At 55.8% G+C, this 24,722-nt stretch overlaps 10 protein-coding genes across 10 annotated transcripts; 4 read left to right on the forward strand and 6 right to left on the reverse strand.

Moving 5' to 3' along the window:
- Positions 1-96: 96 nt before the first annotated feature.
- CH63R_13289 (Succinyl-CoA ligase subunit alpha) lies at positions 97-1,521 on the reverse strand (the record flags this gene model as incomplete). Its single annotated transcript, XM_018308263.1, has 5 exons — positions 97-686; positions 770-858; positions 919-1,045; positions 1,160-1,188; positions 1,355-1,521. The coding sequence occupies 5 exons, from the start codon at positions 1,519-1,521 to the stop codon at positions 97-99; spliced, it is 1,002 nt and encodes a 333-aa protein (XP_018152680.1).
- Positions 1,522-2,265: 744 nt separating this feature from the next.
- CH63R_13290 (ELP3 family histone acetyltransferase) lies at positions 2,266-4,048 on the forward strand (the record flags this gene model as incomplete). Its single annotated transcript, XM_018308264.1, has 2 exons — positions 2,266-2,560; positions 2,616-4,048. The coding sequence occupies 2 exons, from the start codon at positions 2,266-2,268 to the stop codon at positions 4,046-4,048; spliced, it is 1,728 nt and encodes a 575-aa protein (XP_018152681.1).
- A 274-nt stretch (positions 4,049-4,322) lies between these two features.
- CH63R_13291 (Peptidyl-tRNA hydrolase) lies at positions 4,323-4,925 on the reverse strand (the record flags this gene model as incomplete). The annotated part of the gene is made up of 1 exon (XM_018308265.1): positions 4,323-4,925. One exon carries the CDS (start codon positions 4,923-4,925, stop codon positions 4,323-4,325), a length of 603 nt encoding a protein of 200 aa, XP_018152682.1.
- Positions 4,926-5,641: 716 nt separating this feature from the next.
- On the forward strand, positions 5,642-6,866 carry CH63R_13292 (Hob3; the record flags this gene model as incomplete). The annotated part of the gene is made up of 7 exons (XM_018308266.1): positions 5,642-5,654; positions 5,747-5,797; positions 5,854-5,899; positions 5,967-6,040; positions 6,117-6,264; positions 6,327-6,385; positions 6,472-6,866. The coding sequence occupies 7 exons, from the start codon at positions 5,642-5,644 to the stop codon at positions 6,864-6,866; spliced, it is 786 nt and encodes a 261-aa protein (XP_018152683.1).
- A 600-nt stretch (positions 6,867-7,466) lies between these two features.
- On the reverse strand, positions 7,467-8,171 carry CH63R_13293 (Dcp1-like decapping family protein; the record flags this gene model as incomplete). Its single annotated transcript, XM_018308267.1, has 1 exon — positions 7,467-8,171. One exon carries the CDS (start codon positions 8,169-8,171, stop codon positions 7,467-7,469), a length of 705 nt encoding a protein of 234 aa, XP_018152684.1.
- A 560-nt stretch (positions 8,172-8,731) lies between these two features.
- Positions 8,732-9,105, reverse strand: CH63R_13294 (uncharacterized protein; the record flags this gene model as incomplete). The annotated part of the gene is made up of 2 exons (XM_018308268.1): positions 8,732-8,779; positions 8,956-9,105. 2 exons carry the CDS (start codon positions 9,103-9,105, stop codon positions 8,732-8,734), a joined length of 198 nt encoding a protein of 65 aa, XP_018152685.1.
- Positions 9,106-9,391: 286 nt separating this feature from the next.
- Positions 9,392-12,457, forward strand: CH63R_13295 (Type II inositol-1,4,5-trisphosphate 5-phosphatase; the record flags this gene model as incomplete). Its single annotated transcript, XM_018308269.1, has 1 exon — positions 9,392-12,457. The coding sequence occupies one exon, from the start codon at positions 9,392-9,394 to the stop codon at positions 12,455-12,457; it is 3,066 nt and encodes a 1,021-aa protein (XP_018152686.1).
- A 2,616-nt stretch (positions 12,458-15,073) lies between these two features.
- Positions 15,074-16,543, forward strand: CH63R_13296 (Amidophosphoribosyltransferase; the record flags this gene model as incomplete). The annotated part of the gene is made up of 1 exon (XM_018308270.1): positions 15,074-16,543. The coding sequence occupies one exon, from the start codon at positions 15,074-15,076 to the stop codon at positions 16,541-16,543; it is 1,470 nt and encodes a 489-aa protein (XP_018152687.1).
- A 544-nt stretch (positions 16,544-17,087) lies between these two features.
- CH63R_13297 (uncharacterized protein) lies at positions 17,088-18,563 on the reverse strand (the record flags this gene model as incomplete). The annotated part of the gene is made up of 1 exon (XM_018308271.1): positions 17,088-18,563. One exon carries the CDS (start codon positions 18,561-18,563, stop codon positions 17,088-17,090), a length of 1,476 nt encoding a protein of 491 aa, XP_018152688.1.
- A 2,423-nt stretch (positions 18,564-20,986) lies between these two features.
- Positions 20,987-22,305, reverse strand: CH63R_13298 (uncharacterized protein; the record flags this gene model as incomplete). Its single annotated transcript, XM_018308272.1, has 2 exons — positions 20,987-21,129; positions 21,207-22,305. The coding sequence occupies 2 exons, from the start codon at positions 22,303-22,305 to the stop codon at positions 20,987-20,989; spliced, it is 1,242 nt and encodes a 413-aa protein (XP_018152689.1).
- Positions 22,306-24,722: the final 2,417 nt, after the last annotated feature.

A 24,722-nucleotide genomic window follows, 5' to 3' on the forward strand; every position in this document is an offset into this window, starting at 1 on the left:
AAAGTCTCTTCTTTAACATGTTACATACACAGCTGGATCCTCATCTTCATACGCGCGCTCATGCGCGATTTAGGGTTCGAGAGAGAGAAACGAGCTCTACAAGAGGTCGCGGCGGACGAACTCATCGTACAGGGCCTTGCCGAGGCCGGCGGGGGAGGGCTCAACGATGACGCCGGCGGCCTGGAGGGCCGAGATCTTGGAGTCGGCACCACCCTTGCCGCCGGAGACGATGGCACCGGCGTGACCCATGCGGCGGCCGGGAGGGGCGGAGATGCCGGCAATGAAGGACACAACGGGCTTGCCGCCGTTGACGGTGTTGTTGGCGCGGAGGAAGTCGGCAGCGTCCTCCTCAGCGGAACCGCCAATCTCGCCAATCATGATGATGCCGTCCGTCTCCTCATCCTTGAGGAAGACGTTGAGGCAGTCGATGAAGTTGGTGCCGCTGAAGGGGTCACCGCCGATACCGACAACGAGGGACTGGCCAAGGCCGGCCTGGGTGGTCTGGTTGACGGCCTCGTAGGTAAGGGTGCCGGAGCGGGAGACGATACCGATGCGGCCGCGCTTGTGGATGAAGCCGGGCATGATGCCGATCTTGCACTGGCCAGGGGCGATGATGCCGGGGCAGTTGGGACCGACGAGGCGCGTCTTGGATTGCGTCTTCAGCATGTTGGTGATGCGGACCATGTCTGGGAGGAGAGGTTTGTTTGGTAAGTATTTATTAAAGCTCGCGAAGGTTTCTGACAACGCTCGAGGGAGATCATATGCATACCGTGCTGGGGGATACCCTCAGTGATGCAGACGACGAGGGGGATCTCGGCGGCGATGGCCTCCTCGATACCGGCGGCGGCCAGAGGGGGGCTACGTGTTTTTGGTCAACATGTTTGTTTTCAATGCTTGCTCCATATCGAGATGACCTACGGGACGAAGATGGCGGTGGCATCGGCGCCAGTCTGCTTGACGGCCTCGCTGACGTTGCCGAAGACGGGAAGGCCCAGGTGCTCCTGGCCAGCCTTCTTGGGGTTCGTTCCACCGACAACCTTGGTGCCTATACGTCCATTGATATCAGCCTCGGAATGTTTCTATCGGCTCGCGTGTGAGCGAGCTGGCGCGCGCGCAGTGGATCATTTGCGCAATTGCCTCGGAGTTTATCATCGCGTACCGTAGTCGATAGCCTGTTGCGCGTGGAAACTGTACCGCGTAGAGCACGTTAGCTAAAATTGCTCTATCTCTGGCCAGCCCGCGCGGGCTGCATAAGAAACATCGCCAGATAGCCGCTCCACCATACACCCAAACAGGGGGGAAGGGGTGCTTTTGGTTCGACCCTCGGCCGTCGGAGGAAGATAACACCACTTACGTTCCCTGCTTGCCAGTGAAGCCCTGGAAGATCACCTTGGTCTCGGAGTTGATGCGCAGGTTGTCGACGGTCTTGGAGTACGGGCCGGCCTGGGAAACGCTGTATGCGCGCTTCGCGGCCTGGTTGAGCAGCTTGCCTGCCGGCCGCATCTGTCTCAGGGACTGCATCTTGGCGGTGTATGTGTAGGTGTTGTAGTGGTTGGGAGAAAAGCGCAGCTTCGAAAAGAGCAGCGCCAATTAGATAGTTGAGAGGGAGGGTATAAGCCGAGGAGGGAGAAATGCGTTGGAGGGCGAGGAGGATGCGGCTATCGTGAGTTAGGAAAAAAAGGAAGACAGCTGCTGCAAGCAATTCACGTCACTTTCCGAAAAAGAAGGGTCGGACTCGACTGGAAAGAGACACACAGCAAAACTTGAACCGAGCTCTCTGCGAGACAACCGAGCCGGGTCTGCAGCGCGAGCCACGAGGAGCCACGGGGGGCCGGCAGCCCGGGAAAACCCGCGCCAGTCGGTTAACGAGATGATCCGGCCGGACCAATTGAGGCCGCGGCAATCAGCACGGGCGACAGCTGTGATGGTCCCTAACTGCCCCCTCCTCCAGGTAACTACACTAATGGGTACGTACCTAGAATGGTATGCCGGAATTGACATGGGCGTCGTCAAAATGTCAAAGTGTGGCTGATTACCCCACCATACCATCCCAGCGACTTGCATTTGGCGGCACCTCCAAAATTTCCATGTCAATGATACCAGACGGACGACGGCCAACTTAAACTGTGACTCTTTCCGACGACCTGAACCGACACGACGCGAGCGAAGTTGCGAAAGACGGGCGACTCGACTTCTCGAAATCCTCCCCGAATCATCAGACCGAGCCTATCTGAACAGGCCATTCTGCCCCTCCCCCCGTCGAAAATGGCCACCACAACCGCTACCGTCACCAAGGCGCGGTCCAAGAACGACAATTTGCCGCCCGAGAACGAGCGCTTCCTGCGATGCTGCGCGGATATCTCGAATGCCCTGATCGAAGACCACGAGGCCGTCAGAGACCCCAAGAACCCGCACAAGGACCTGAACCTCAACACCCTGCGTAACAAGTTTGCGAGGAAGCACAAGCTTGCCAACATCCCGCCGCTGACTGCGATTATCGCGGCCATCCCCGAGCACTACAAGAAGTACATCTTGCCGAAGCTCATTGCGAAGCCGATTCGTGTGTTCTTCCTTCTGAACTTGAAAGATTCTCCAAAGTCTGACCTGCTGCGTAGGAACATCGTCGGGAATCGCAGTGGTGGCTGTCATGTGCAAACCCCACCGATGCCCGCACATCGCTTACACGGGCAACATCTGCGTCTACTGTCCCGGCGGACCCGACTCCGACTTCGAGTACAGCACACAATCCTACACTGGATATGAACCCACGTCGATGCGAGCAATCCGGGCACGGTACGATCCATTCGAGCAGGCCCGCGGCCGTGTCGACCAGCTCAAGTCCCTCGGCCACTCCGTTGACAAAGTCGAATACATCATCATGGGTGGCACTTTCATGTCCCTGCCGGTACCATACAGGGAGGACTTTATCGCCCAACTACACAATGCGCTCAGCGGTTATCAGACGTCCAACGTCGACGAGGCTGTTGAGGCGAGTGAAATGAGCAACATCAAGTGCGTCGGTATCACCATCGAAACTAGACCGGACTACTGTTGGCAGCCCCATCTGACGGATATGCTGCGGTACGGCTGCACGAGACTGGAAATTGGAGTGCAGTCACTCTACGAGGACGTTGCGAGGGACACGAACCGCGGACACACCGTCGCTGCCGTCGCCGAGACGTTCTGCTTGGCAAAGGATGCCGGCTTCAAGGTCGTTAGCCACATGATGCCTGACCTGCCCAACGTGGGTATGGAGAGAGATTTGGACCAGTTCCGAGAGTATTTCGAAAACCCTGCGTTCCGTACCGATGGTTTAAAGATCTACCCTACGCTTGTCATTAGAGGCACCGGCCTGTACGAGCTATGGCGGACGGGCCGTTACCAGAACTACACACCCAACGGTCTGATTGACCTTGTCGCGAGGATCTTGGCACTGATTCCGCCATGGACCCGTATCTACCGTGTTCAGAGAGATATCCCCATGCCCCTAGTCACGTCTGGCGTGGAGAACGGCAACTTGCGAGAGCTAGCGTTGGCGAGAATGAAAGACTTTGGCACGACGTGCCGAGATGTGCGGACACGCGAGGTGGGTGTGAACGAGGTCAAGAATAAGATTAGGCCCAACCAGATCGAGCTCGTCAGACGAGACTACACGGCGAACGGCGGATGGGAGACGTTCCTGGCGTATGAGGACCCAAAGCAGGACATTCTCGTTGCGCTGCTCCGCCTGCGCAAGTGCACCGAGAAGTACACGTACCGCGAGGAGCTCGTCGGACAGCCGACCAGTCTGGTGAGAGAGCTGCACGTGTATGGCACGGCGGTGCCGGTGCATGCGCGAGATCCGAAGAAGTTCCAGCATCAAGGCTTCGGCACCCTACTCATGGAGGAGGCGGAGAGGATCGCAAGGGACGAGCATGGCAGTGAGAAGATTAGTGTCATTTCTGGTGTCGGCGTGAGGAGCTACTACGCCAAGCTCGGATACTGGCTCGACGGGCCATACATGAGCAAGTGGCTCGATGGCCGGCCCGGACCCGACGAGGCTACCTGAAGATGTACTAGGGCCGTTTTCTTGATGAATCGCGGGCGGAAGCAAATGCACAACGTCTGAGAGGCATTTGCGATGCTCGTAGCCAGGCGCGCCCGGCACCAGAGACGAGGCCGTCTCTGGTTGGTTGCTAGATGAGGTTGTTTGCTTGGAGGCTCTCGGCTTTGCAAGCTGCGAAATCGACCTGACGGTTAGGCCTCGTGATGCTGCAGGTAAGGTGGGCGTGGGAGCAACACGCCCGGAGTTCTAGGACAGATCAAGGGACGGACGGCATCCCTCACTTTCCAGCCGCAGCGGCCAACTTCTCCTCCCACGCGAGGAGACACTCGAGGGTCCCAGGCCCTGCGTTGGCCTCGAGGGTAGACCATTGGTGCCTCGACATGGGCTTCAGCACATAGTTAGACACGGTAGCCTTCTCGCGCTCTTCCGGCCGCCCAATACCAACGCATATCCTCGCCCACTCTGACCCGGGGTAGTCCGCCTGGCGGAGACAAGCGTTGACGCTCTTGACCCCGTTGTGACCCCGGTGGCTGCTCTTCCACTTTCTCGTCTTGACGAAGCCCAGTTCCTCCTCCAGGTCATCGTGGACTAGGAGGAGACTCAGGTCGGCCGGGTCGCGCGCGCCGAGGGTCTCTTTCCACGCCTTGGCGACCCATTTGCCGGAGACGTTCATGACGGCAGGGCTCTGGATCATAACGTACTTGGGGCCGATGGAGGCCAGGCATGAGCTGCCGCCGAACCGGCCCCTGTGGAAGGCCGGCTGGGAAGGGCCCAAGAGCTTCTGGAGATTGGCGAGGGCGTGGTGACCGGCGGAGTGAAGTGTGTTGTAGTATGGCTCCGGATTCCCCAGGCTTATGAGGAGGAACCGAGGGGCCGCCATTGTTATTTTTTTGTGCTGATAGTTCGGATGAGCTGGTGGGTGGGTCGATGACAATGGTGGTGATGAAGATTGAATTCAGGACGGTTACCCGGAGATTGGATTTGAGCTTTGCAAAGCTTGGCAGAAGCTCCGAGTGAGAGTTGAGTGAGTGCGGATAAAACTGTTCCTTACACGGATAGATGTTGTGTACAGATGCAGATAGAAACCTAAAGTAAAGAAAGTACGGATAGGTAGGTAAGGATTATCACAAGAGACGCAGGTTATGCATTCTAATTTCCATCAGACCCTGCCGAAATCCGAAATTGGGAAACATAGGCTGCCTGCCTGCGCCTGCACTGCTGCGCCACATGCGTCCCGGTACTACCCAAGACCAGCTAGCACCAACAAGGAAACGTGGCGCAGTCTAAGCCTCTCGCTGACGTCGGTTTCGGCTGCTAGGCACTGGCACTGACTGCTCCGGGCTACTAGTTGGGTTTCCCCAGCCTGCATAGAGTAATTCGTCCGCGCAATCAAAACCTCCCCAGATGCAGTTCCTTTCTTTCCCTTAACCTTTGGACGACGAAACGGCCTTCACACGAACGATACCCCGCGAACCACCCAGTGATCAATACACACATCTCCCAAGCACACACACTCTCTGACTACGGATTTTTCCTTTTCTTTATTGTTTCCTCCCCTCGAGCAGCAGACACAAACAGTACCGCAATCCAGCCAACATGTCTTGGGCAGGTACGACTCACTCCTTCGGATGACCCCTCATTACTCGGCGCAAGCTGGGTAAGGGAGACTGCACCAGGACGGGACTGATGAAACGGCTGCAGGCTTCAAGAAGAATGTCAACCGTGCGACGACGCAGGTGATGATGAAGACGGGTAAGCCCCTTTCTTCCTCGGCCAGCAGTCACAGCACGGGATGCTAATCTTGGCAGGTCATGTGGAGAAGACCAACGATCGCGACTACGAGGTTGAGGAGAGGTGGGCACCAACAACAACACTCCGACTGGAGATATCCGACCACAGCGCATACTGAGACTTTTGGCAGGCGATTCAGAACCATGGAGACCGCTTCATTACGGCTGCAGAAGGAGGCAAAGGGATACCTGGACTCATTGCGAGGTGTGTTTGCATCGGCGTCGGCGACGGTCTGTTCCCTGGACCGACAGTGGCGGTGGGCTAACCTGGTGATTCCAAGCCATGACTGCTTCCCAGATGCGTATTGCCGAAACGATAGACGCCTTCTACGGAGACTCGGGAGCCAAGGACGGCGTGAGCAGAAGTTATAAGCAGGCCGTGGAGGACCTCGATGCCGAGACGATCAAGGCGCTGGACGGCCCTTACCAGTACGCCGAATCCTGCCAGCCAGCATCTCTCGATGACGCACAGCCGGGCTAACCTGGTGCAGACAAACCGTTCTCGAACCAATTTCCCGATTCTGCGCCTACTTCCCCGACGTCAACGAATGTCAGTCCACCCGAGTAGCCCTTCCCCTAAAGAACCCTGTTCCGGCCTCGGTTCTGTTCCTAGGCCAAGTGACTGACCCCACCCAGGTATCAAGAAGCGTGGCCACAAGCTGCTCGACTACGACGCGCTGCGCGCCAAGGTCAAGAAGCTCGTCGAAAAACCTGACAAGGACGTGACGAAGCTGCCGCGCGCCGAGAAGGAGATGGAGATGGCTAAGACGGCCTACGAGCAGCTCAACGAGCAGCTGTCGACGGAGCTGCCGCAGCTCATCGACCTCCGCGTGCCGTACCTCGACCCTACCTTTGAGGCCCTCGTCAAGATCCAGTTGCGCTTTTGCGCCGAGGCCTACAGCCGCATGGCACAGGTCCAGCAGTACCTCGATGCCGATACGCGAGAACAGTACGCCCAGGGCCAACTGGACCAGCGTGTCGAGCAGGTGTTGCAGGAGATCCGGGAGCTCAGCATCAGCGGCACGGTGTGAGCGCGGCCTTCCATGTATCCTTTCTAGTGAGTTCAGGGACGGTCTTCGATCGTACACGACATCCCCTTTGTGGTAATAGGTGGCAGGAGAGGAGGGGTGGGGGTGGGGGGTTACGGGCATGGTCTAGGACGGGTCAGGCTTTTCCGGGGTGTTGTAATAGAAAAAGGCCTCTAGACTTGCGAGTCACGACGGCGGGCTCTCGGACAGTCACGAAGCCCCATGACGACTTTGCATCATTGTATGAAAAATGACTTTTCTTTTCTTCTCTTAATCAAGGGTATCATTGGTTTTACCGTTGCTCTCCGTCGAGCCGCCCCCCTTTAGTTAGAATGGTTTCGTGAATTTCGTGAGTTGACATGGGACATCCTAACCCTCATCATCATGCCCCACGGCGTCGGCGCGCCGCGTACTTCAGAACGGAGTACACTTCAGTAACAACTTGGCCATCCAGGGCCGAGGTCCCGTCGGCTGCTGTGCCGTCGGCTGGTGGGCCCCTCCCTCTCGATCCCTCTCCTTCCACAGGTCGGGATCCTCCGTGACGCCCCAGCTCCTCATCGCGAGCGCTCGCTGCCCGGCCACCGCGTCGGGCACTAGGGACTCCTAGCCCTTGACCCCGTTCTGCGCGCCGAAAAGATCGCTCAGGCTCAGCCGGCGTCCGATGGCCTGCATCGCGGGCCCCAGCTCCTCCTGCGGGGCGGGACCGCCGCCGGCGACGGCGTTCTGCTCCTCGGCGATGCGGACGTGCCTGAGCGTCTCGGTGATGAGGGCGGCGTTCATAACACGCGTGTCGTCCTTGTCGGCGTGGATCCAGATGCCCATGACCTTGCTGCCATCCTCCTCGCCGCCGCGCAGGCGGAAGATGTAGATCTCGTCGACGACCTCGAAGTCGGCGACGTCGCCCAGGTCGAGGATGACGTTCTCGAGGCCGCGACGGTTCAGCACGAAGATGCAGGCACGGGGGGTTGCGGAGCTGGCGCCCGGGGCCGGGTCCTGCATGCAGAGGAAGTAGGTGCCCTCGATGCCCGTCTTGTCCCAGCCGGGGAGAGAAGGGTTGAAGGTGTAGACGACAGCGTTGGCGGCGATGGAGAGGGTCGAGTTGATGGAGGGGAGGTAGCGGCGCAGGACCGAGAGGTTGAGGTCCGTGTTCGTGCGGTTGAAGAGGGCCGGGTTCGGGACGGGGACTGGGTGGGAGTCGATGTAGTGGGCGGCGTCGGATTCGTAGTCGGACTGCACGGGACGGGGGCCATGGCCGGAGGCGGAGGAGTGGCGGGCGTGGCCGCGTTTGCGAGGGGTTGACCGGGACATGTTGGGTGTGTGTGATGCAATACGGTGGTGGTGCAGATGTGAGGAAGGATCGCCGGGTTCGCAAACGTGGCGGCGGGGTGCGTGTTGGTTGTGGAATCTCTTGATTGGCAGTAACGACAGCGAACGGATTTTGTCTCGGTGGGTTATTCGGAGGGGGGGAAACAGAGTCAGGTGTGACTGCGGGTGTGATGCTGAAGCTTCGTGTTCAAATTTGTGACTTGGAGATGTCAGGCTATGCTATCGAATGAGGTCAGTTGTCGAGGGCGCGGGCCTACCCAAGCAATACTTCCCTTATCGTTAGTGGTTGACTTATCTGGCCTTATCGCGATAAGAGAATCAGGTAACCCCGCCGGTCCCAGCGTCGCACTGTGGCAGTGCTTTGCAGTCCCACCCCCCACAGCGACACAGAGTACCTACAGCCCTGTCATTCCATGTCTGCGGTGTTTCGGCGGCGCTGTCTGCATCCCCAGTGGCCGCACGTCACCGTCACTGGCCCCCCCGACGCACTGGAAAGTGGAAAGAGACGAGTAAGTTCCCCCTCGTTCCGTCATATCCCAGATTCAGACGAGATCCCGGCGACAATCCTTCTGCGACCCTTTTTTCCTCGTCTGGTTGGGGGGGTTCTACCTGTGTACACTGACCATCCAAACTTACATCACCACTACTACTCTATTGCCCTCTCTACTTGACACTTACACTTACACTTACACTTACACTTACACTTGCAGTTGACACTTACTTATTCACTACCTTACTTGTTTGATTACTCGAAACGTCGCCCCACCGGGTTTCTCGCCGTGTCGAGCTCCGGCTCGTCCGTACTTCTCTGGAGGGGGTGTGTGGTTTCATCCGTTTCTACCGTCTCTCTGCGCTGCGCAGCACCTCTTCCGACCATCCCTTGGGAGTTGTCCCCCTTCCGCATAACAGTCGCCATCCCGGTCAGTGGCCGCTCTTACGACGACTCGTAGCCACGCCGGAATTTCCATCATCATGCGCCGGGCGTCTCCGGGCTGACCGACGACTACTAGCACACCACAACAACAGGACCCCGACCGGTCTCGTGTCTCACCCCGCTCCCTGCCTCTCCCCGCCGTTTGCAGCCTGCCGTGCCGTGTACTCAAAACCTCGTCGATTCCTCCTCCCCGTCGCGTCGGTCCCCCATCTCGCTCGCATCCCTTGTCATCCTGGCCAAGCAACACTCCATAGCTGAGCCTCCCGTGATGGCGCCCTCCGAGACCATCCCGTCGACGACATCGGACCCCGTCGACCTCACCTCAACACCTCACTCCCTAGCTCGCGCCGTCTACGCGCGCCGTGCAGAATACGTGCGCCCACATCGCATCCGTGTGAAGATCGGAACATGGAACGTGGCGGCGTGTCCCGGCACCGACAAGGACCTCGCGAGCTGGTTCGTTGACGGGTACGGCCTCGACACGACCCTTTCGAAGCTTGATGTATCCGACCACGACACGGTAGAGACGAACCCTTCGGCCGCCACCAGCCAGGAATCGGACGGTGCGGACCCCAGCGCTTCTGTGCACCTGGTCGGAGGGGACAAGATTGGGCTGTACGTCCTGGGCTTGCAAGAGATAGTCGATCTGAACATGGCGAGGGACTACATGACCCGCATATCCTCTGACCCGGCGCCGATGAAGAAGTGGAAGGAAGCGCTCGAGGAGGCCATGCCCGACGGGTACGAGCTTGTCGCCGCGGAACAAATGTCTGGCTTGCTGCTGCTGGCATACGCCTCCCCGGAAGTTGCCCCCACGATCAGCAACGTAAGCACCGTCTCTGTCGGGACCGGTTTGTTTGGGTACCTCGGAAACAAGGGTGCCGTGACGACTCGGATGCTCCTCGGCGAGACCACACGAATGGTCTTTGTCAACTGTCACCTTGCTAGCGGCTCGGAGCAGACTTACTTGGACCGGAGGCTGTGGGATGTCGGCCAGATCTTGACCCGGACACAGTTCGACCCCATCAACTTGGCCGGCGAGAACGATGCCGACGCGGAGAAGATTGGCGACGAGGACTTCGCCTTCTGGCTGGGCGACTTAAACTTCCGTGTCGATGGCCTGCCTGGCAACGACATCCGGCGACTGCTTTTGCTGCACACCCGCGGAGAGTACGATCTGGACAAGAAGGGTCGCAAGGTCATCGCAGGCGAGGAGGTGTACGTAGTGAAGAGCTCAAAGGGAGTTGACAGTGACGATGACACCTCTACCGTCGACACAAGCCTATCATCGCCCAGCTTCGACGACTCGGTCAGCTCCTTGCCAGACCCCGACGACTTTCTGCCGGATCCGAGCGACGACCCTACCTCATTACAAGCGACACTGGACTCCCTTTTACCGCATGACCAGCTGCGGAGGGTGATCAAAGAGAAGCAAGCCTTCCATGATGGATGGCGAGAAGGGCCCATCACGTTCTTGCCATCGTACAAGTACGACGTCGGTACCGTCAGCCTGTTTGACTCGAGCGAGAAGCAAAGAGCTCCAAGTTGGTGCGATCGCATATTGTACAGAACAAGGAAGGACAGGGAAGAATACGAGCAAAGGGTGAAGGATGCAGAGGAGGCGAAGAAGAAGGATGAGGAGATGACGGCGCGGGGTATCGACCATGCGACGGATGACGACGACGTCCTCTTCAGTTACGACCCCGATGCTGACGGCGAGGAAATGCCCATCGGAGAAGCCGGCGTCGATTACGACGAGTACGAAGAAGATGAAAACGAGCCGGAAGAGGTTGTGACGAAAGAAGGATTCACGGACAGGATACAGCTCGACATATACACCTCGCACCAACGGATCATATCTTCAGATCATAAGCCTATCATTTCCGTTTTCACCCTCGACTACGACGCTGTGGTTCCCGACCTCAAGGCCAAGGTCCACGCCGAAGTCGCAAAGGACTTGGACCGCGCCGAGAACGAAGGGCGACCCCTGATCACGGTCATCCTGGACAACCCTGGAAAGCAACCCAAGGGCGAAAGTACGTCCATGGGTCTCAGCGAAGCTGTTGACTTGGGCGACATTGGCTTCCGCAACAGACACGCCGCCACCTTGACAATAGCAAACACTGGGCGGGTGCCGGCCAAGTTCGCCTTTGTCGAGAAGCCCACGATAGAAGAAGACTCGGATGATTCCAGCCCACCGGCTTGGCTCAGCTCGTCTTTCAGGCGGACAGGCAACCATGAAAACAGCGAGGATTCACCAGATCTCGGTAGTGAGGTCACGCTGGAGCCGGGCGAGACGGTAAGCGGTGTCTTGGAGGTCTATGTCAGCGACATATCTCACGCACGAGCCCTCAACGACGGCCGCGCCTCACTGGAAGATATCCTAGTGCTCCGGGTGGAAGACGGCAGAGACCACTTCATCCCCGTTCACGCTTCATGGCTCCCAACGTGCTTCGGCCGCTCCATCGATGAGCTCATCCGCATTCCCGACGGTGGCATCCGAGCATTTCTCAAGTCCAGAACAGAAGAGGGGTCCAGCTCCATCCCGTACGACCTTGACGTCCGCTGCGCTGCCCCAAAGGAACTGTTCAAACTCACGGAAGCCGTGGAGACCATGACAGCCCGCGCCATTGCCGATGCGAATATGATTGAAGAGCACGTCGTTCCCGTCGACAGGCCCGGCTGGCCATTTGACGAGACTACTTGGTTGTTCCAGGACAAAGAGTCCAGGGAAAGCCAGATCGTCGCCCTGATTGAGGCGCTCGACAACGACCGGCCCCTACTCGACGCACTTCCCGTCGAAGTACCGTCCCTTCACCGTCTCGAAGTTCTCGCCGAGGTCCTGCTCCTCTTCCTTAGCGGCCTCACCGACGGCATCATCACTGCTGCCCTCTGGGCCAAGATCGAGCTCGCCCTCCCCCACCTCGGTACCACGGCGGTGCGATCGTCCACCGAGGTCGAAGACGACAAGACCTCAGTTCTGGACATCCTCGCCATGGCACCGAATCACAACATCGCGTTTGTCTTTCTCACGGCGACTCTGTCCAAGGTCGTGGCGGAGCTGGCGCCCATCTCCAGGTCCGAGGTCGAGGCGCTGACGCTGCCGAAGCCCAACCGTCGGAGCTTGAGTTTCAGGAGGCTGACGGGCGGGAACGCGGCCGCGGACGCGGCGCTGGCGAGGAGGAGGGCGCGAGAGAGGAGGGTGGGCGAGGTGCTTGGCAAGGCAGTCTGCCGGGTCGGTCTGCCGGCCAAGGACAAGGAGAGAAAGGCGGTCGAGGAGAAGATGAGGGGGACGCTGGAAATCTTCGTGAGGAGGCCGCTCGAGGATGGTTGACTCCTCGGTGGCTGAGTGACCTTGTTCTTTTCCCCCATAATAGACGTAAAGAAATGATACCTGTTTGAATGACTGTCAGGAGCTTGCCCAGTTTATTGTTCTCTTGCTCACCACCGGCTGCCATAGTATTCTTGTTTCTAGACCTAGAAAGGCACTCTTGGCTGGACCGCCGGACTACGTGAAGGGGTGAGACTTCAAGACTGTCTTGTTTGCATCGGGGGATCAATTAAGCTAGAGAGAGAAGAATGAAAGTGAACAGAGAGGTCCCGGTAGCACATTTTTTTTCCTTCCTCACTCCACATTTTTGACTCACGCGGTGCTATTCAGAGTAAAGCAAATCGAACAGCAACAGACACGTGCACACGATCCCCGCAAGTCTCTTGTCGAGACCATCAAACACAACGATCAACAACCCTATTCTCCTGCCTCTCAACAAGATCAAAGTAGTCGGTTTCAGGTCGAGACGAACGAAATCTCCTCGTCGAGGACATTTACGACACTTACACTGTCGATCTGGCGCTTCTTTTCACCTCCAGCCCAGGCAATTTCCCTACCTTTCAACCAGCCCACCTTCCATCGATCCGACATCTCCTTTCCGACCCGACCTCCATACCATGCCATCCGGATGTTGCCTGGCTGCCGGAAGTGTTAGATGGAGTCATTCTAGAGATCGCCCTGTACTTGGACGTCGATCACGCTGGAGAAGCTGTCCATTCCGACGTCCAGGATGCCGAGGACGGCCACAACGCCATTGAGGAAGCCGCTAGGCCAGATCACATCAAGCAGATCTTCCGAGGTTAACACTTCGGCTGAGTCAACTTCTTAAAAATGGGTAGAAGATACCACACGGTCTGGTTTTTGTCCATCGACCTTTTCTATTTCATCACCTCCATGAGGAGCCAACAAAAAGGCAGCAAAGATTCTCATGGGCCTGCTGTATGTTGTCAGTCGGATCTTAACAATGGCAGTTGGATCCAAAAGCTACATTAGAACGTTGGCCTGTCATCGGCTCCGATTCCCAATGACCTGTTATACTCGTTCGGCGAGGTGATCTTTGTCCCGGGCCCGGAGTCTACGACCTGCGCAGTGTTTGAGGAAGGGCTGCGTCGTTATTGTGGCCCTATTTATACTCTCAAACTGCCCAGAGCTTGGGGAGCTTGGGTATACTGCATGATGATCGTCTTCGCCACGTGCTGTGCAATCTCTCCCAGGCCACAAGCGCGAGGCAAAACACATTCCAGTGAACTTTAACCCTGCCTCACTCCCCTGGCTCTGACTCTCAATGTCTGTCGTGAGGAAGATCCTATTACCGAAACCGCAAGGACTGTTCCGACGTCTTATACGATGGCCAGCATCGGCACCCGTATTATTTTTGGAAAAGTCTACGTTGATGAGTGAGACTTCTGTCGTTAGATTTTATCTGGCAGGCGAATCTAGGGCGTACACCTTCTCGTGCCGAAGCCAGATTTTTGGCGGAGGTCTCGGAGCTCAGGTTCGACATGCTTATCGTACGTCACGAGGGTTACTTTCGCGCAGTCCTTGTTCGGAGCCGCGGTCAGCCTGCTCCCGCCCGCCCGCAGAAGTAGGCTCGTGGAAGCGCTCATCGCTTTCGCTCGTATGTGCGCCTGGACAATCACCAAGGCAGTGCCTGTGCAGAACGTGTCTGGAAGCATCATGGTGCTCGCTGCCAGCACCGTGTGTCTGGCCCGTACGAGGGTATCAGAGGATCTTGTGATGTTGAGGATGATGATGGAGGTGATGGTTGGCAATCGTCGCCGCACTCATGCGAGTCGTCGTGAGAAGAAAAGGAAGAAGAAGAAGAGGACTACCGCCATCTATCGCTGCTGCCACAAATGACATCCCACGTTGAGGATGGATAGGAGAAGCGCACGAGAATCGCTGTATCTGATCAAACTTACCAAGACCCAAATGCCTGATCCGAGGTTGCCCTTAAAATATGCGCCGGCCTACGTCGCTCACCATCTTTTTGAAACAACTGCAACGAAATAAGAGTCCATACTTGACACATGACAAAGTTCGAATAACCCAAGAAGAAGTCTGTGGCCAACAGCCACGCGACTGCCAGTCCGTCGGATGCATCCACAATGGTTCGCCACACCAACAATCGCTAACCGATCTTACATTCAAGGGAATCTACCGAGGTGTGCCCTTATGTTCAACTTTCCCTTCTTCTGATCCTGCTCAAGTGGCTGAACCATGGGTTCAATCGTGCCGAGGCCAAGAGGCTGAAAAACGGGGCCGGGCTCCCCGCATTTCCCGGATCCAAGTCGGGCGCAACTTCCGGACGATATGCGCCGATGCGGGGGCGTTTTATTCAATTAGCGAAGCACACTGCCGAGAAGGACGGCAGTCAGAGGCAGTCTATTGACTTAAGCTGCAGTGATGGGTGTATGTAGATAGGCGGAATTCCGTCACCGGGTATCTGCATGCCGCACTTGTCGCTCCTGCCACCACTGAGATAACAACCACAGGCAGCCGGCCTCCTTCTCTCTTTCGAACCGAACCTCAATCTTGACATCTTCCCATCTTCACATCTTCAACAACACCCGCGGGAGCCTCGAAGATACCATACTCCTTCAACCCCCACCGCCTACTATGGCGAAGCTTACAGACCTTCCGCCAGAAACCCTGCTCACGATCACGTCGTTCATCTGGAGTGGCCTGCCCGCGAAAAAACGCCTTTTCGATGCTAGCATCAGCAAAGAGAAGCATGCTCTCGCAAAGAGCCTCAATCGCGAGGGGCTTTCCGTGATCAACCTTGCGAGCACCTGCAAATACCTTCACCGGGTCTTGGCAGCAGACAAATACCGATTCGTTAGCATCCCCAGATGCAACAGCGCCCAGAAATTGCTCTCTCTCCTACGGCTCATCCGTATACGACCTGAGATTGGCGATCACGTCCAGCAGCTACGTCTTCAACTCTCCGTGCTCCCCTATGGCCATACCTCGGTCAGCTACGAGCAGCTGCGTTCCCTGAAGGCCTGGGCGGCAACGATCGGGATTACGATCGCGGACGAAACCTGGGTAGGCGCCATAAAGTACGACAATGAAACAGATAACTCGTTGATCGGAGCGATGGAATACGAGGAGACGTGTATTGCTATCCTGTGCGTCATGCTTTTCTACTATCTCCGCAACGTCGAGGAGATCACCTTCGCGACTTCACACGATTTCTGTAACGCCATTCGCTGCCAGCTTCAAGATAGTCATCTGGAACCCATGCAGGAATCACCGGCAGTGGGTCGCCTCCCATCTCTTAGATCTCTGGCATTCGAACCCGCTTCACCCTCGTCTAGTCAGGGCAATCGATTTGACCCTTTCGACATCGCCGAAATGGCCACAATATCGAGTAGCATCTCGGACATCTACCTTCGTGGACTTACCCTATACTCTGAAGGATTTCGTGATTGTCCGAAAGCGTACCTCCGAAGCATCATCCTGCAGGATATTTGTATTGCGAGGGGAGCATCGTCGTTTTATGACTTTTTGCAGTCGTGCAAAAATCTGAGAAGATTCATCCAAGTGGCGACTGACGACTTTTACCAACAGACCTGGAGCCACCCACCCTGTCCCCCCAAGATTCAGAGAGTATTACGGGGAAGCCGAAGATCGCTTCAGACGCTGTGCTTTTATTGCTTCCCCTTCCGTTGGATTGACCAAAACGACATGATTTTCGAGTCTTTTGAGGCCTTCAAGGTCTTAGAGAACTTGTGGGTGGACGCTTGGAGCTGCGGATGGGCGGTCAAAGACAACGTCGAAAATGAACTCGATGTCGAGTCCGAGTCCAACTTCGAGGAGGAGTCTGTGTCGCCGGCTGCGGCTGTCACTTTGATTCGGACGCTCCCCTCTTCTCTCCGGCGCCTTCACATTTACGGCCCTGTTGACCGCATTTACAACAGCTTGAGATGGCTGGCAGGCCACTGCCGGGACGGGATGATGCCTCACCTCAAAGAAATCGCCTTTGATGATTTGGAGTCCACAATGGCCACTGAGAAGCTAAAGGTCATGTTCAGGGAGGCGGGGGTCAGGACTTGCAGTGTGGACATGGATCCGATATCGTGGTGAGGCAGAACCGCGCATTGGCACTTCAAATGCGTACTAGGGATCTGCAGTTAGAGTTGGCACGAGAATTTGGGCGGAAGGAGATATGATTAGTTCTCGAAGAAGTAACCCGGTTCGAGTCTGAGGTGAACTTCGCGTCTATAATTACAGTATCTTAAACAGACCAGCCTCTACACAACTTACTTCGCCCAATGCCGTGACCGTCCTACTCCATCGACGATTACCTTCCTAGTTCCAGAGCTAGACTATACCGGGGCAATGAGAATTGACTTTATGTGCACTGACGAAGACGATACCTCCAATACAGAAGAAGTCTTGCCCCATAATCGAGTCCAGACTCCCCTAAGCCGCCCGTTCCATCAATATTACCCCCTTAGTTGAACTCGTATTCCCACAACGCAGCGTTAGTAGCCATAACGCTCGGCGACTCGATGCCCACCGTAGAAAAAAGCGATCTGTGCCAGTCGACGTCTCTCTCGCCGTCGTTGTTGCTCTGGTTGCCGCCGCCGTGGCTCTCGTCATCCGACTTCTCCTCGGCATCAGACTTCTAGTCCATCTTGCCGTCCGAGTCGTCTTCCTTGTTACCCTCGTCGGATACCTCATGGTCGGTCTCACCATCCGAGTGCTCTTCGTCTCCCGCATCGTCTGGCTCATCAGTGTGTCTGGCTTCGATCTCGACGACGCGGAGCTGGGGGTACTTCCAGGTGTTCTGAGCGAGGAAGACGAGGTCGGTTGAAAGCTGGGACAAGTCGCCCTTCAGATGGATGCGGCGGATGGAACGAGGCAGGGTCGTCAGGATTCTGTAAAAGGCGTGGCCTTGGTAATGCTCGTCGTCGCCTCTCTGGCCTCGAAGGTCCCAGACTTCGATCCAGAGGTTTTCGAGATTGGGGAACCTGAGAAAGGTCTCGGTGTGGCTGTAGGTGTAACCCGCGACTTGGTGGACCGTGATGCAGAGAGTTCGCAGGGTGTTGGCTGTGGTGTCGTGGTGCCGGAGCAGGTATGTCAGCACAGGAAACTCGATCTCGAGAAAGTTGCCGGGGGGGCCGTCTCTCGCGGGCAGGTATTTGAAGGTCTCCAGAGAGCCGCAGCTTTCGACAATGGAGGCAAAGTCATCTGAAACTAGGGGCATCTTGTCGAGGGTCAAGTCAGTGACCGATTCAAGGGACCGAGAGGGTACACTTCCATTCATCTGAATCCAGTCAGTGGAGAGATAGACGCGTGTGATGTTCGGTCCCAACCCAATGGTGGTGGCGCAGGCCTGAAAGTCCAAGCCAGCAATCAGTGGGCAGTAGGAAGGTCGGACTGCAAAAGAGGTAAGATGAGGCAGTGTGAAGAGGGCGCTGCGCTCGCTGCTGATGTCCTTGGAGTACTTTGCATGCTCGCTCAACACCCTGCGGTCCATGCCATCAACTTCATGGTTGAAGGTGGTCGGCAGCGCGCTCAGGTGGGACGTGAACAAAGGCCATGGCTGTGCAAGACCCAACTCTCTGAGGCCCCTCATGTGATAAAGGCTGATTTCAAGGAGGTACCTGATGGAGGCACAGTCAAAGCCAAATTGGCTTTGTTTCTGAGCTATTCTGTTGTTGCTGTTGCCTGGGACAGGGTCCAGGTATTGAGGCACAGGGATCTGAGATCCCCTTGCAGCAGCAAGGATTCCATCAAAGTCTTCAGCGGAAAGCCTAACAAACCCGGCGTCGGGAACCTCGAGATTGAGGGTCAGCTGCCTGACTCCCGAGGCAAGGTTCGGGTGCTTGACGAGGAAGCGCAGGAGCGAGGCGAGCTTCAAGGCGGTTCTGCCGCCGTGGATGCTGATGCGACGGTACAAGACCGGGGTGATGACCTCGCGGAATCTGTTGCATGCCAACGAGAGATGAAAAGCGGTGAGCCATTGGGCTTGAAGACGAGATGAGAGCTCTGCGTCGGTGGTGGTGGTTGTGAACAGGTCTTGGACGACATAGATCGGCTGTATAGCGTCGCAGAGTTCGAGGAGAACCACGGAGGGCAGTCTCTTCCATTCAGCCATAGTTGCGGTTTTTCTCGAATCTTTGGTCTAAATATTGTGTTCTGTTCAGAGGGGCCCCAGTCAGCTGGGATGAAGGAAAGGGGGAGACAAAAGTCCGGAAGAAACAGCAAACGCACCAGAACGTGATGAGACGAGATTCTCCGTGGTGACCACCTCGAAGTGAGACGAAGCAATTTGACGAATCGTCGACGAAGAGGCAACTCACGAGGCAGAAGTGACGCTGGAGTTGCCGGTGTGTTGCCGCGGTTTAGTCTCGTCGTATTTCTAGTTTCGACGAAACGGAGCGTGGTGAAGATGAGAGGATAGGATTAAGGATGAAGATGAAGGCGAGGATGGAAGAGAGGATGAGGTTGCAAGTTGAGAGTGAACGTGAGAGTGAAATTGAGAATGAAGGTGAGAGTTAAGGTGAACCACGGAAGTGGCGGGGGAAGGAAGGGAGGAAGTACGGAAGGGAAGGAGGGGAGGAGGAAATGAGGGAAGGAAGGGAATATGACGGAACAGGGACAACTAGGACATGTTTTGATTCTGTACGGGCAGGTGCAAGATACGGGTGAAGTCACCTGGGCAAGGAGGAAGGAACGCTGTGTGCCTATGGACTAGCGTGTCCCGTCTTTCTCCTGGAGAGCCCCGAATAATCAGGGAACGCGGCCAGTATGCAGTACTACGCCGAGGACATTAATGCTTTATGTCACTGTCCTGTTGATACTTTGTAGGAGCCTCTCACGAAGGAAGAAGCAAAAACAAAACATAAGGAGGAGAGGCGGAAACACGGCTTGGACATCGAAATCGCTGGCCGCGCGCCCAGAGTCAAGACGATCCGGTGGAGATACTTGTGTAAGCCAAAGGCCGGAGAGATACAGACAAGGATACGGGTCTCTTGCCGTTTTGTAACCTCTGAGAGCCCTGGGAGCAAACTCGAAATAGGGGGCATGATGGCAGAAGAGGTAAGTGCCGTTTGTTACAGGCTGCAGACCATTTCCATAACGGTGAAGATTGATTAACAGAGTCCGTCCACGAGTTTACCCCCTCTCGAGACTGAGTGTCGGGGAGGTCTGCTACGACTAAGTGTCACATCAGCTTGTCGGGTTCGTCAACCTGGAAAATCTCCAGTTGGACATTAGCACCTTCCATGGCGCCTACAACCCCGCGGTCCCGGACTCGAAGAATGAGCCGACAATCCCAAACAGGGTCATCGAGACACTTCCCCCCTTGATCGAACGCTTATGCTTCACAGGCCAAGGTGACATCAAAGACGACCTCAAATGGATTGCGGAAAGTTTCACAAGGTTTCCCAACCTCTGCCACATTGAGATATCGGATCCAGACGTGGTGAGCAGACTTGTGCACAAATTTGCACAAGCAAGTGTTGTTCTGTCTGTGATCATCAAACTGTAGGGATGCGTCAGAAAACTCGATCTGTGAGGATTTCGAGAGTTGAAAGTCGAGGGGTCTGGTTTCAGGACTGCGTACAACCAATTCATCACGGGAAATGATTACATCCATGGGTCGAACTGTCTAAGAACCAGTTGCAGCGCAAACTTGAATCTGTGTATTGTTCGAACCCAAGCTTCCCAATGTCTGTGACAGCTCAAATTTCATTGCCTGTTGTTCTGCGAGGTCGGAAAGTTCGCCCTGGTCTTTGCCATGTCTCAACAAATTTGCAACAACTTGCCTCTCGGCAAAGGCTTTCAGACGAGACCATCCATACCCGTCTGCGCCGAAGTGTCGAGAAGCAGACTTCAAAGTCAATTCTAATCATCAGCCTTATGTTGCATCGCAAATGGCACAAGAGCACGGTCATGATGACCCGTCAGACGTCGCATGATGATGGTGCGTCTGTGCAAAAGGCTGCTCCCATGCTTCAGTTCTTATCCACAAATAGACTGACCCACGGACTTGTTGTTTGGAGATACAGCCCGTGTGGTCATCAATGACATTGTCTTTGGACCAAATATAGCTGTGCGCGTCGTCGGCTCTTTGGACGATCTGCGAAATAGGAAAGGCTCGCGGAGCAGTTCGCTTGCCACCCATGCCGAACTCCCGCCCCGTATGGACCATCACCAAGCAGAGAGATTGCTCCAGCACGTACGAGCTGGGCTGTCACTAGGTTTTGTACATCAAGTATTGCCAGCAAAGACCCCGATCAAATTTCAACGTTCCACATACTTGTGATGTCCGAGGTAGCTCTCCTCTAAGAGTGAACGAACCCTCGGCTGGAAAGTTCCATAGAATACAATCTTGCCGTCCAGTCCGGCAATACGTAGAACAACATGACAAAAGTCTCCATTGAGCTCATAGAAATACATTACCACTACAAGTGCCTTGAGAGATGGTGAGTCGTGTTCTTAAACGATCACGACGAAAGAAGAGAGAAAGAAAGGAATCTGTCCTCCACCCCGACTGAAACTCGCAGATGCGACGGCTCACTTCTTTTCGGGCTGCTCGTGATTCTGGCCATAGTCTATCCCCAGATCGTACCCCTGAAGGTCCATGGCTTGAGCCTGTCCCTGACGGCGTCTACGCCTGCGCCAGAAAGCGAAGCCGGCAGCCAGCATGGACAATATCACTGCAGAGCCATCAAGTTAGCCACATGCTTGAGATACGCTCCTCTTCCGAGAGGGCTGATGAAAAGGAACTTCTCACCTGTGAGACCCATGATTCCCATGGTTGCGGCGACAAGACCAGTAGAAAATGGGTTGCCCTGGGTCATGTTGATGTTGATGGACGGTTGCTGGAGCTGTCTGCCGCCGCCCTCGCCACTGCTGACGCCGCTGTTGATGCCGCCGCCGCCGCCATTTCTGTTGGCCTCGCCATTGCTTAGACCTGCGTTCTGAGCGGGAATAACCGTGGCTGTCACTGTGACGGTTGCAGGAGGGAGGGTGATGAAGACCGTCTTTTGAGGGCTTGGGAGGACAGGTGCCAGTGCAGGTGGAGGAGGTGGTGGTGGAGGTGGCGGAGGCGGGGGAGGAGGCGGTGGAGGAGGAGGCGGTGGGCCAGGAGGGCCAGGGGGACCAGGGGGACCAGGGGGACCCGGAGGGCCTGGAGGTCCAGGGGGACCGGGATACCCAGGAGGTCCAGGAGGTCCAGGAGGAGGAGGTGGTGGTGGTGGCGGCGGCGGAGGCCGAGGCCGAGGACGCGGAGGAGGCGTTGGGGGAGGAGGAGGAGGAGGAGGAGGAGGAGGCGTTGGGGGACGAGGAGGACCTTCGGGAGGCGGTGGAGGCGTTGGAGGACCAGGAGGTGGAGGTGTTGGCGGCCTCGGTTCTCCCGGAGGCGGCGGCGTTGGAGGCGGCGGTGGTGTTGGAGGTGGTGTCCCAGGACCAGGAGGAGGGGGCGGTGGTGCTTGTCGTCTCTGGTGTTGGCTATCAATGTTGAACTTCAACATTGGCGGGGGTGATTTTCTCCGAGTTCCAGAGAGACCGGCCATTGTGAAGGATGAGTGTAGGGTATATCTATCATGAGTTGGTGTTAGTGGGGAAAACTGGAGTCTCAAGTCTCGACAAGTATTAGGGGTCCAGACCAACCTGAACAGTGAGAGCCCGTGACGGAATATTATGGAGATATTCAAGTAATTACTTGTACGATTCGGTTGCGTTCCATCAGCTAGCCTGGAATGATGGGTACAGTCTTCTTGTGAAGCACCAGAGTGAGTCTGATGAACCGCTTGAAAGGTACACAGCCAGGGACATGTAGAAGAAAGAACACGAGCTGAACAGAAAGTGAGCAGGGAAGTAATATATCCCATCAATATCAGCCAGGATTGAGTCTTTCCAGTCTATGATCTATTCTTGGCATCCAGGGGGCCGCCTTGTCGTCGGAAGTTTTTCTCTCCCCTTCCCCTTCGCCCTCTCTCGCTGCTGATGCGTCCTTCGGCGCATGGGGAGAGAAGATCAACACAAGCATCTGAAGTTCGGTGCATACTTTCCATAATGTGCGCCTTCAAGCGCTCATCCGTCGACGCGAACCACTCGCGTCGAACGGAGAGCGGTGAAACAAAACTCAATTTCTACGTCTGATTTGGGGGGGACTGCGTGATAATACTCTGATCTGATGCCAAAAATAGACGATAAAGTCCGCAGGCCTTGATCGGCCGAATGCAAGTGCCACTTTGGGTTTGACAGAAGCTGTCGCCTGGAAGTGTCTTGCGAGCGACAGAGTTACAGTGGGAAAGCTTGGGTCATTGAGAGCTTGATTCGTCATCGGAAGAACCAGTCGAGCACTCGAGAATAACGTCGTCCCTGGCTCCCGGGCCTTCTCGGCCATCTAAAGGAGAAGGACAAGGCGCCGTCTCGACTCAATCCGGGGTCGTGCTCACGAAGATCACGTCTGGAATCTCGGGATCAACCTCTGACAGTGGCTCCAGAGAAGTGGAAGCAATTGGTTTTCTCGTTCGCCATGACATCTGGCGTTGCTGGAGCCCCATCCCCTGTTAAAGAGACAAAAAGCTACTTTGCAACATTGTCGCCATGAATAGCCTGTCAGACTTTGTTTTAACGTTTCAATCGTCGTTTGGCGTTTTTCCGACAATGAAACAAGGTTCGTCCGTACTCTTTCGCTCGTTGATGGTCGAAACTAGTCCGGTGCCAGACAAGTCACTAGCCCAGTTTGAGAGAACATGACCCTGGGGACAACTTGGTTGATTCGAGGCCGATTGCGGGGTCGTGTCTTTCCGTCTGCTGGGAGACAAGAAGCGCCAGTCCGTCATCAACTCGCTCCCAAGACGACAAGACGACTGACGTTGAAAGGCATTAACTCCGATGCCAGGAACTTGTCTGCACAATCCCGGGCCATGGCGACATTTGTGACTTACACAACGAATAAAAAGCAGTCACACAGTCAGGACAAGTGGCCGATCTGATGAGGGGGTTAGTATGCTCTCGCATGCACCTACCTCCGAGCGGAAACCCCTCTTGGTCCACCTTTCTGTAAGCCGGGATAGACCAGCCTTCCTTCTGCCCAAGTGATGTCTGCTCGAGTCCTTTGACTTCAACCATCAAGCTAAGAGAAACCAAGCTGGATAACTCGGCAGCTCACCCCATTTTGTGGCGAAAATCACGAGGGCCTCGCGGACGCGTCTTACTGCCCCTGAGGCTTATGACCGGCACCAGAATGCCGGCGTAGTCCCGTGCCAAAGTGTGTTTGCCTCACTTGCATCTTTTATCAAATACCTTGAGAGCGGCAGTGCTCAACTTTGACGAGTGATGCTCGAGACAAACCTAGGCTAAGCATGACTTATTAGTAGACTTACTTCGATGGACATTGCGTGACTAAATTGACTATGACGTTACTAGGTCCAGTACCACACCAGTTGCTTTATGGACGATAGTCCGAGTAACGTAGTGTTGGCGTTCCTTCTAATACCTTTTCATTGAAGGCAACTGGAGACAACAGTCTCTTGCAGCAGATATCCAGCCGTATCAAATCCTTGACTCGACGTGGACCCAGATCATCCATCGAACTCTATGGAAGCTTTAGTGATGGTGTCCAAGAGCCGTTCTTACTCGGTCACTATTACTACCGCTGTTTCCTTCACATGTCCCCGAAGCCCGAAGCATCACCTCTACATCCTTGCGGACTTGATGTGCAGGTTGAAACATGCTTGTCAAAACCGGGATCATGGACTTTGGGCGTGTGTCTGCTCCCTGGTGGCCCACTCCCCTACTCTTCAACCCCTCGAGCTGCCTCCCACAGTAGCTCGCAGGAAACGGGGATCCTTACTTGATTTGATAATCACCCTCAGTCTTTTCAACAGTTCGCTGTCGTTAATTTCGACCCGGGTTTCGAATTTTAAAGGATGTTGAGGGTTGCTGAATGAAGGAGGGGAATCGGCTGCGGCTATATCGCCCAACTCTTTCTGCCGTTGGTCGTGGGTGTCAGATACAGCCGTGAGTTGAGGTTATCTATGCCGTAGATGCTGCAAAGAAACACTTTGATACGTTGCCAGGGTCCTTAAGGTTCTATCAACCTTGTCTCGGCGCGAGTTAGGGCCCGGTAGGCTTACTTGAGAGCGTATTGAGGGGGGCTTCCCCTCAGGCGAAGGGGCGAGGAGCATGTCGATGATCAATTGAGGTGGTTGCAATACCGCAGAACTCAATCAAGAAACTTAAATGGCTAGGGCAAATCATATGTCTTCCTTTGAAGGGGTTGGGTGACGCCTCGTCG

The sequence above is a fragment of the Colletotrichum higginsianum genome, chromosome 9, assembly GCF_001672515.1.
Source record: "Colletotrichum higginsianum IMI 349063 chromosome 9, whole genome shotgun sequence".
NCBI classification, from domain to species: domain Eukaryota; kingdom Fungi; phylum Ascomycota; class Sordariomycetes; order Glomerellales; family Glomerellaceae; genus Colletotrichum; species Colletotrichum higginsianum.